Here is a 12,124-nt window from a genome sequence, read left to right on the forward strand (position 1 = left end):
TCCTCTCCTCCTTCCAATCAATGTTACTATAGTTGAAATCTCCCATAATAATTACCCTCCTTCCACTCATTTCTTCTATTTGCTTATGCATACTATCTCCACCATCTATTCCATCACCTGGTCTATAGCAGCGGCCAACTGTATATTTTGTTCTGCTAGTTTCAATCTCACACCAAATAGCCTCAAATGTGCTCTTTTCTCTATCCTGAAGGTTCCACTTCTATTCTCCTTGGCTGTAGCTCATCCGCTATCATCAATAACACGCCTCCCCCCATTTTATTCTCCCTGTCTCTCCTGAACACACCATACCCCTCACATTCAATCCCACTAGCTGTGTCATCTTCTGTCAGCCATGTTTCACTAATGCCAATAACCTGTGGTCTGGAAGTGCCAACCAAGGCCAAAAATTCTTCCCTCTTGTTCCTAATACTTCTGGCATTTGTATACATGAATTGCAGAAGCTGATTTGTCCCATCCCTATTTTGATGCCTTACACTAACTATCCCATTCTGATTTGTGGTCTTTCCTACTCGCTTGGGCATATTACACACATATGCAGATTTTAGGGAGACACAACTGTCTCTCTAAAATCTGCACATCTACTCCCTCCCCCCCTTAATAACTCTAGTTTCCCTGGTTCTGTACATTCACTTCCACTACATTCGACAACACCTTTCAAGTCTCCGTACACCAAATCCATTCAAATGTAAACCATCCATTTTATATAAGTCCTTTCGCACATCGAACTCATTTCACACATCCACAAATTTCACACCACTCATCAAACATAATTCACGCATAAAGTCATTGGCAATTATGGCTCTCCTTCTATACTCTTCACTGTCATACCGCAGCAACAGACTCACCATCCTAACTCTCTCACTCTTTTCTTTTGCTACCTCAAGCAATTCCTTCACATCCTCACTCATAGCCTTTTTGTTTCCTTTCAAATCATTTGTACCCGCTACCACTATCAATTCCGTCACCCGCTGTTTTTGCATTCTAATTGACTCGCTTACATTCTTTACGTTCGCACTGGGTTGGTATGATTTTGTTAAACCCTCAACTAACATACCTCTTACTAAGGAATCCCCATACAACACACACTCTTTCATTTTGCTTACACTCACTTTCATACCCTTATTTTTTCTATCATACTTTTGCCGATTATTAGTCGGTACGCTTGTTAAAGATTTTTGCCAATGCTCCTGCTGCTGATTTACTCTATGTATCGCTCCGCGTAACAGTGTTATTTCACTCAATGCGTCAGTGTCATCATTTTTATTCTCCGATGATTCATTCAATCATTCTGTATGCTTTACTTCATTCTCTCTTTCAATGCCACTCTCACAGCTATCAGGTACTACCTCGCAAATATCATCATTCATACATCGAATATCACTGTTATCTAGATTCTTACTTTCGACAACTATATTACTCACACGACCTGAAACACTCTTTAAATCCTCACATTCTTTACACTTTTTGCACACATTCACTCCACTATCGTTGTTTAACCAGACTCCAACCGCTCTTCTAAATGCATACATTTCACAAACAGTGAATCAAGTCTTTTAAGTTAAGATTTTCAGACAAATATGGCAACCTGGACGCCATCTTTGTATTCCTATTTATGGGAGCCATGTGCATAGATAATTGTATCTATCAATTTACTATTAAAATACTTGAAAAACACACAAAAATCACCCAGACACGTTAAAATACTAAAAGTAAACAATATTATGCAAATTCATCCATTTTTACTCAAAATATCACTTATTTGGTCAGGAGCTATCCTCAGACACTACATACCATATAGCCCTCTAGTGGCTATATAACCACTAGAGGGCTATATGATTTTCAAACAGCTTTTATCTTGGCACTTGTCATATTCCATTTCCAGACCAACAGAACTTTAACACAAATCTTTTTTGTATTTCTGTACTTTATTGACTTACTGTCATAAAGACATATGGTTGTCATATTATTTGATAATCCTCATATAACCAAGTGAAAAAACTTTCAACACCTATCTCTAATCCAGAGTATTTTGATAATAAGGGGTGACATCTTTTGACTGCTTGTATATGGATAATATATAAGTTCTGCATTACTTCAACCTTGGTATTTCTTCTAGGTCTGGCTCTCACTGATCAGACCTCAATAAAGGTCAAAACCAATCAATAGTGGCCCTTCCCATAATGAATAGTATTATACATGTATTAAAAGCTATGTGCTTTGCATTATGGGATACTAAGGCAATTGATGTGAAGTCATTAGCCTCAAAATGCAAGAAGCCCAGTCATGAAGATACTTCACGCACAAACATTGTTTGTACCAAGTCTCTCTTTCACGATTATTATGCTTGCATAATTCCTGCCTGGAATCCTCAGCAGAAAAGAAACTTCTCTGTAATTCTCTTAATTAGTTTGATTTCTCTTTTTATAAATTGACACTATGCAACCTCTACTTCAACCATTTGTAATTGAGCATTTGTGTATAAATATCATCTACTCTAGGCACCTTTCCATATTTCCAGTTTCTGACATTTTTTTCCATCTCAAGTACCTGATAGGTACTCTTCTGATCACATTGTTCTTGAATATTTTCTTCTGCTGCTTCTTTTATTTAACAACCTTTCAAAAGTAATCACTAAGGGGAATATCTTTACCTTCGGTTCTATCTTTGGCATCATCTTTATCATTTGATTCCTTTTACCGTACTCTTTCCACTCTATCTCCATTTCTTTTAACAGCCTCCAGAAAATGTAGTCACTTTCGTGATAATCTATATTTTCACCTAAGTCTTCTCTCTATTCTCTAAGATGACACGGTCATTTGCTTGCTAAGAATGTTTATGTAATTTCTTATTTTTTTAGGACTTTGTCTTCTTAATGCCACCATGAAGTTCTCATTTTTCGATCTTTTTGATCTCCACTACATCCCTCCTTGGTTAAATCAATCAATGTTTTCTTCAAATTTTGCCACTGAAACTTCAAGGTTTGATTCTTGTTTCCAAACTCTAATTTTTCACCCAGTCCAATTTCTCCATTTTGAAATTTGCACACGTTACTTAAAATTGCCTACCCCACAATTATCTTTGTGTTTAATATTGAATAACACAGCTATTCCTTTCTTCCCTCCCTGTTGATCATTACTGTCTGAACATAACATCTTAGTTATTATTTAACAGTACCTTGCCTGTTTCAGTCTTCATGTCAGTAACTTCAATTATGTCAACATGCTATTTCTCCAATGTTTTTTGCTCATTCTAGTTCTTTTCCATCAATACTTCTTACATTCATACTGCTTATCTTTGATTTTGCCAAGGTTAACTTTGTTTAATGGCAATGCCTAAGCTGGCAAGAAATGTTAACATGGTGCATCATCGTGTTTATTTATGATTTTAATCAATACAGAAGACAGTTTGGTCAATTATGTCCCACACTGCCAGTTCATTCAGTATTCATTACTTGATAATGGGGAGCACCACAAGAAGGTGACATTGGATACTGGTTCAGAAATACTGATAAATTCTCTGTATTCCTTTATAGCTATATGATGGTCTATTCTCAGTTATCTAACTTTGAGCCTTAAGCAATCTCTAATAAAAGACACAGCACTAAAATCTTATCTCAAAAACCTCAGAGCATTCCAGAAATGAAGCTTTGATGATCAAAGCAAAGATCCACTGAAATTGAGTAGTATAAATGTCACTTTTAGTTATATTTTCATTGCTGCTAGGTATTATGATACTTTGCCTGTGAAGGACAAAATCACTGTACTTAACTATTCGGACATAGTCTTGACTGACTAACATGTGGCTAAAACAAGACCCTCATCACAAAGGTTTAGCATTATAGACAGTGCAAAAAAAAAAGTGTCCTTTAAATATAGTAAGCTGTCTTCCAGTTTGTTTGGATATTTTACTACTGTTTACTCATTCATTCATATGAGTGCGATTTAATGTTAAGTGTATAAGATTATGAGGAATTTGATGATGATGATATAGCTACCTAGGTACCAAGGAGATAGAGTAATTCTTGAAATGATTCAGCAAGTAATTGTGATAAATGACCTACAGAATAGTGCATATAAGGGCTGAGTTTGAGTAACAGACAGAGAAGAGAAGATATGATAGAATACAGGTTAGTAAAGGATCATATAGAATGCATACAATTGAGATTTTTCAGTGTATGGGAGTTGGGAGGGGAGGGGAGAACTCAGAATCATCCCTAGAAGCTGACAAAATGTCTGATCAGGAAAATGTGAAGTCTTGGTTATGCTCATGGCACATGGTGTGTGGCATGAGTTACTATTAAATTGCATGAGTGTGTCTTCCATTAATATATTAAAAGAGAGATCAATATCATCATCATCAAATTCCTGATGCAAATTTTGAGTTGTACCCTCAGAAGGAAAGGATATACAGGATATTACAATAATACTACACGAAAAGTTACATCAAGACAAACTTCCTATGAATAATTTTCCTCTAAATTAATCTGTTATCTGTCAAAACTACAACATTATCAGATCTTATATTTTAGTTTTCTAAGGCACCTCTTACAGTATCAATCTATCTAGATCTTTTGTCTTCTTTTAGGTATTTTTCCTGCCATCCTAGCAAAAATCACTTGTTTTGCTACAATTTCTTCTTCCATTCTGTTCAAGTAGCCATATCACCTGAGATTACCTGTGCTCACACAGTCTCAAATGCTAATAATCTCAAGTTCTTTCCTAATATCCTCATTTTTAATATTATACTGCCACTAAGGCTATCTATTTACTCTCTTAATGTTTCTAAGAAATCTCATATCTGTAATCTCCAGTCTTTGAGCAAGTGTTTTATTTTTAATCAGCTCTCAGATCCATAAATTAAAATTGGTTTGAACATGGTCTTGTATACGGTTAGTTTAATTTCTAATGACTAAATTTCATCAACTGAAATCCTGTATGACTCTTTCAGAAGGTGTAAGTCTCAATCTTATCACCTCCTCTTTCTCCTGTTTCAGTCTACAAATTCTCAATCTATCTTCACAATCAGTATTCCACAACCAATTCTGATATCAGTTTTAACACCCTCCTTTGCACTTTCTCCACTGTATCAGATTACAACAGAAATCAGGAGACCAAGTGAAGTTTAATCAAAGCCTTGTAAAGAGGCAAAATGACATCCTTATCTTTACATGTGAAAGTTCATTTCAGCATTGCAATTATCTTTTGAGTTGTATTTGCAATCTTTGCTACATGGCCCTTGAACATTCAACTTCCTATCTACTAACACTCCAAGATCCCTAGCCTGATCAGTTTCTTCTCACATAAACCCACCAATATAATATGATAGTGGATATCTAATCATGCCAAAGTGCATGACTTTACATTTACTGACAATGAGCTGACATCCATTTTCCCATGCCCACAATTCCAACCTATTCAAATCATTCTGCTAGTACTGCATATCAGCAATATTCCTGATTGCCCTACCAATCTTGGAATCATCAGCAAATAGCTTTATGTCACCTTTCAAATCCATCCCAATGTCATTAATGTACAGACTGAATAGCAGTGGACCAAAGATTGATCCTTGTGGTATACCAGTTTTTTTTATTTATTTATTCATCTTTGTATTGGTTATGGGCAGTACTACCTTTACATCATGTCCAGACTTGATATAGGCCTAAGCCTTTACAAGTGTTTTACCCTATGCCTGTTCTAGTTATCATTGTAGTCATTCTCTGGTGGCAATGCCATGCCACCAGTGCATCCTGTAGAGCCCTCAAGGAAGGAACTTTTATATCCTTCTGCGTAAACCCAAGCTGTTTTAAGTCCTTATAGCTATCTGTGCTCCATACACCATGTAAAGAGATGGTGGTGCTGGTAAACCTCGGAATTTCCCCATGCTCCTCCTGTATCTTACTAACTAAATCTTGGTTATTCTTATAATAGTTTAACCTTATTATTATGGCTATAGGCTAGTGGGCACCCTGTTCCCACGGGCATCAACTACCCAAACATCACCATCTCTTTTAATCACTAAGTATGGCTTATGCAAACTAATGGAGGTCCTATAATGTGGTTTCACCACAGTCTCCCAACCTTTGTTCTTAAAGCGGTTGTTCAGAATGGAGACCACAGCATCATGCCTCCGCATGCGGACTCCATGGGTGCGGAAGCAACACTGGGCTATATGAGACAATGTCTCACTGTAGTGGCAGCCAGTCCTACAGTTTGAGTCATCACTCCCCCCCCTATCGAGCTGTGTGGGCTCGAGTGGGCAGGGCAGGGCATTGATCCTCGTCTTGATAAGGTCAATACGATAAGGACAATACTCGAAACCAGAGAGGAGTCTGGTGCCATCCCTTACCCAGTCATGCTGGGGAGGCTAGATATGACTCTTTTAAAGGTGCACCATCTACAGAACAGTGCAGCAGAGATGCCCATCTCTTATGTTCTGCGGGTGCTGACTCAATTAAGGTACCTTGATAATGGGACCAGCCTTTAGTCAGCCTAAAGTCTTCTTGTATTAATGGGCTATAGAAAGCCTCGCTGCAGATAGGGGAAGAAGATAGTTCTAACTTCGTGATTCTTGACAGCCGCAGATGTGGGATCAGCCATCTAAGTGATGCAACCTCGAGCCTGCCATCCTTCACCCTCACGTGGAAATATGCAGTAGGGATGTCAGGCGGCAGTCAGAGCCATGATCTCATGGCTGAATGGATAGCCCTGTCTATTCGGGACAATACTGAGATATATGTCCTACTAAGCACCAACTTGTGGTAAAAGCAAGGTAGGAGATAGTGGGAAAGGAGAAACAGTCTTTGCTGGGGCTTGAGAGGAGCTTTCCTCAAAGAAGCGATCCCAGCTTCTATACGAGTGGAGATACAAGGTATTATCTCCACTCTTCCAGGATGGTCAAAGCATGAGCATGCAACAGCCTCCAGTGCAGAGAAAACTCTATAGTCTCAACCTTAAGCTTCTTGTCATGACCAGAGGGACAAGAGCTAAAGAGCAGGACTTCTCTACATTAATAGAAAGGCCTCAAATAGAGAAAAAGTCAACTGCCAGGCCAAGGAGTTCCTGCAGGCCTACTTTAGTAGAGGCTACGAGAATAAGATCATCCACAATGGCCATAGCATTAAAGGAAGAAGCACCTAGAGAGTAGCCTATATGGCTAGGAAGAGAGTGAAGAAACTCATCTATCATGCAGTTAAAGAAAAGGGGAGACCCTGGCAAACACCCCGCACTGCGGAATAGAAGTCACACACGACCCTATAGTGATATCGATAGACTTGGTAGTTTGTTATTAGAGTGTTCTAACCAGTATCAGCCAAATTGAAAACCTAGGATTTTAGGTCAGCAATTGTTTGTGCTAAGAAACATAAATTATCAACAATCTTGAACTCCTTTATGTTGACAACTAAAAGTGAATGCAGGATAGGCAACCCAACCAGTTCACCACTATTTCTGTATTTATAAATGTTTTTTGACTAACAGAGAGATAACATGAGTCTGGGATCTCACCTAATTAGCTATTTTTTTTTTCCACCAAAGGTCAAGATAGAGTCAACAGACAGTAAATCAATTAGTCTATACCAATGTAGAAAGTATTTTACCTTGGATATAATAAATGTTAAAAATATCAAGCAATTTTAAACCTGGTTTTACTCCATTTCCCAAGTAGGCAAACAGACAAACAAGTCAAGTTTGCACCTGCAAGTGATGCAAGTCTAGCTGATCCTACAGGTAGTGCAAGACCAAGGCAACTCGTGGTAAAGGTGGCATAAGCTCTGATCACTAATCTTGATATTTACCCTTAATGCCAAAACACATCTCCAAGAAGGGGATGCATGATGTTTTGTATTAAAGGCAAGGATCTCCTCCAGAGATTTTTATTTAATAGGGTTAAAACACCTTATGGTAACTTGTTCTGGTAAAATACTTATAAGCTCTGTAATACTAAATCTTGGTATTTCTAGCCTAGCTCCCACTGATGAGACCTCAATAAAGGTCGAAACCAGTCTGGGTAGTGGCCCCTTGCCTTTAATACAAAACATCATGCATCCCCTTCTTGGAAATGTGTTTTGGCATTAAGGGTAAATATCAAGATTAGTGATCAGAGCTTATGCCACCTTTACCACGAGTTGCCTTGGACTTGCACTACCTGTAGGATCAGCTAGACTTGCATCACTTGCAGACGCAAACTTGACTTGTTTGTCTGTTTGCTAACTTGGGAAATGGAGTAAAACCAGGTTTAAAATTGCTTAGTATTTTTAACATTTATAGTCTATACCAAGTTTGACACAGTAATATGTGGTTTAGCTTTAGCTGATTTTCACATAACCTGACTTGAAGGTCAATATATTGAATAATTAAGTTTATATAAAATTATTAGTTAAACATGACAGTAGTTTCCAAAACCTCTTTATAAGAAAATGATTTCTCTTGGACCAGATAAAACTACAACACTGAATCTCAAAAAGTTCAATTTGTCAAAAAAGTACCATTTACAAATATGTCCACAAATAAAGTAAAAGTGTATCTTCCTCAAGGGACCTCCTGTTCTTATTTTTAAGAACAGGATTTCTCTTTTAAATTAAAAAAAAAAAAAAAGAACAGTTATATCCAACTTTCAAAAAGATTGGACAGTTTTACTGAATATTAAAAAAAAAGCATCTTCAATCACTGCTTACTTTTTCTCCTCTTATAATCATAGTTACATCGGACTTCAGTGAATTTAAAATACCTGCAAGCTCAACAGCAATATATCCTGCTCCTACCATTACAGTTTTCCTATATAAAAAAAAAAAAAAAAAAATATATATATATATATATATATATAAAACACTTTAAATATCCACTGATAAAGCAAATTATTATAAATAAAAATGAGGAAGTGAGATATATTCACAAATAAAAAATACTCGATGAACAATCCTGTCACTTCACGTTGAAATAGCATGCCTTACTTTTATTTTTTTTCCCCAATGGTATGAAGAAAGAATTTAAGTTTGTATTGCATTCTGCTTTCTTTGTTGAAATTTTAAATTCTTCAAGAATATCAGCTAGTAATGCTTGTTCATAATCACCAGGTTACAATACTTACACGAAAATATTTTAATCATTCTCCACTTCAAACTTACTGGTTCTTCAGCAAGTAAAATTACTCTTTGACATAAGGAAAATGAGATTTCCTAATAGATATTACTATTATTATGGCGACTCCAGGGAGTCCTTAGACTCATCGAGGGAGGCCCTAAACATCATGTCCACACAACTATTCGACATTCTCACAGTATCTATCATACCTTGCCTTGAACTCATTCACTGTCATAGCACCCACAACAGACTCTGACAGCTTATTCCACTCATTTATCACTCTGAAAGTAAAGAACCCAGCTCTAACACCCTTGCTAACCACACTCTTGCCCAGCTTCCATAGATGTCCCCTAGTTCTCCCACCACCAGTCCTGATCTCAAAAATATCCTCTGAATTAATCCTATAGAAACCCTTCAGCAATTTGAATGTCTCAATCATATCTCCCCTTTTCCGCCTATCAACCAATTTCTGCAACCCACAAATTTTCAACCTGTTCTCATAAGGTTCATTCCATAGACTTGCTATCATCTTGGTCACTCGTCTCTGGATCCTCTCCACCTCCTCCCCATCAAGAAGAAACTTAGGTGACCAAATCTGGGCACAGTAGTCGAGATGAGGTCTTATCAAGGCTCTCGGTACAAAGGAATAATAACCTGCTTGTCTCAGCTCGTCAAAGTATTTTTCAGCAACCAAGTGATTTGATGAGCTGATTTAGCCACTTTTGCAATGTGTCCCCTAAACTTTACCTTCCTATCCACCAACACTCCCAAGTCCATGGCCTCATCAATCTCCTGGAGTACAGTTCCACCAATGTGGTATACTGCTGCTAATCTTTTCACCCCAAAATGCATAACCTTACATTTTGTCACATTAAATTGACATCCATTCTCCTTAACCCAGATCTCCAATCTATCCAAATGATCCTTCAAAATTTTGACACCTTCTGCATTCACTATTGTCCTACCCAACTTTGCATCATCAGCAAACAAATAAACCGTTCCTCTTAGACCCTTCCCTATATCATTAATGATATGTTTTCTTAGATGTCACCTCCTATTAGTTTAAAAGGAGGTGATCACCTATGCTAAATGAATATTGCTTGATTGATACAAGATTTTGTACAGCACATTAGATATCATACTCTTCTTCTTCTTCTCTTCAAGGATTAGGCATTTGCCTGTTCTGGCTTCACTGGTCTTTCTATCTTACCACTGGTCTTCCTCCCCCCCCCCTCCTCTCTTTTTTCCTTTGTCTATATCTATCCACCTCTTTAGGCAGCTGATATTTTTCCATCCTAAATAGATGTTCTTTCCATTTCTCTCTATATTCCTTGATCTTTTCATTTACATTACAAATATCTAGTTCTTTTCTGATGTTTTCATTTCTTATATAGTCCAATTTTGTGCATCATTTCATTGCTCTTAAAAAATCTCATATCTGCAAATTGTATTTTACTTTTATCTTTCTTTTAAATATGTTTCTGAACACCCCTGGGGATACACATCAGAAAATTCATGATGTTTCTGAACCATATAATAGAGTGGGAGTGGTCATTACTTTATAAAATTTTAGTTGAATTTCTCATCTTGTTTTTTTATTCAGTATCTTTTAATTGTTCCACAGATTTCCTGAAATTTCTTTTTTTCATCTATATCTTTATCTTTTAGATATGTTATTATGCAGCCTAAATAATCAAACTGTGTCACCTGTTCTATTATTTTATTTTCTATAACTATTTTTTTTTATCTAACATGATCTTGACCTTTAAAGGCCATGACTTTTTTTTCTTTTGTGAAATTTTTTAAATTGTATTGTTGGCTTATTTTGTTTAATTCGTAAACTGATTTCTGAAGGTCATCTTCGTTGTCTTGTAATATAATCTGATCATCTGCATATAGCATTGTATTGATAACAGTTCATCTGGTTAACTGGATACCTTGTTTTATTGTTGTTTTTCATATTTTAATAATCTGATCAATACATATATTGAATAGAGTTGGAGATAAGCTACATCCCCTGTCTGACACCCTGATTTATTTCAATCTCTTCTGTTAATTTATTAACAAACTGTAACTATATTTTTGTATCTTTATATAAACTTTGTATAGCTTGTACCAAATGTATAGGATATCCTAGTTTTTTCATTATATTCCATAGTTTTTCTCTGTGCATATTTTATCAAAAGCTTTCTCATAATCTATAATAGCCTTATGAGTCTTTAAATTAAATTCTCATCTTTTTATGCAATAATTTGTTTTAACACAAATATTGTCTATACATCATCTTCCATGTCTGAAACCATTTTATTCTTCTGACAGTAGATTGTTTTCAATATGTTCTGCTTTTATTCAGGATTTTACTGAATTTTGTAATCTGTATTTAATAAACTTATTCTTCGCAATTTCCACAACCACCTCTGTCTCCTTTCTTAAATATAGATATAACCTTAACTTTTAACCAATCTGATAGAACCTCACATTTCCTCCAACAATTATTAATTTTAAAAATCTGATGTAAATATTCTCTGCCATATTTCCAAAGCTCTGTATTTATGCCATCTAAACTGGTTGATTTTCTATTTTTTCATACCTTTATTGCTTCTTTTAGTTCTTTCAATTTCAATGGTTCTACAATATGCTGATTTCTTCATTATTATTTTCTGTTATTAAATTTGGGTTACAACATCAATTCTTATAATGCTCTATCCATTCTTTCTCTTGTATTATGTTGATTTGTGCTGTATTTCTGTCTTAGTTGTTTAATTTCCTCAATATTTTGTAGGCAATGTATTGTGTTCCACGTATGTCTTCTATTTTATTAATAAATCTCTCCCAAGAATCTTGAGTGAGCTTTCTTCATTATGGTTTTAGCTATATTTCTTTTGTTTTTGAAATTTCTTCTGTTTCCTTTGTATGTTTTTGAAGGAATGATTTGTATGCCATTTGTTTTTCTTTTATTGCATTTTCTATATCTGTGTTCCAGATTTTTAATATTTTTCTTTTTAATATTTTATTTTTCTTTCCAA

The 12,124-nt window shown here is 35.9% G+C and overlaps 1 protein-coding gene across 1 annotated transcript in view; it reads right to left on the bottom strand.

The window, feature by feature from the left end:
• LOC150106462 (glutathione reductase, mitochondrial-like) overlaps positions 1–12,124 on the bottom strand; it is a 178,915-nt gene that overhangs the window by 95,034 nt on the left and 71,757 nt on the right. Inside the window, exon 6 of the mRNA XM_090392455.1 lies at positions 8,693–8,792. Coding sequence (XP_090248581.1) covers positions 8,693–8,792 — 100 coding nt within the window. The remainder of the gene's footprint in view (positions 1–8,692; positions 8,793–12,124) is intronic.

Source organism: Typopeltis vanoorti, chromosome 5, assembly GCF_054136105.1.
Source record: "Typopeltis vanoorti isolate ZY-2024b chromosome 5, IOZ_Tvanoo_1.0, whole genome shotgun sequence".
Taxonomy (NCBI): Eukaryota; Metazoa; Arthropoda; class Arachnida; order Uropygi; family Thelyphonidae; genus Typopeltis; species Typopeltis vanoorti.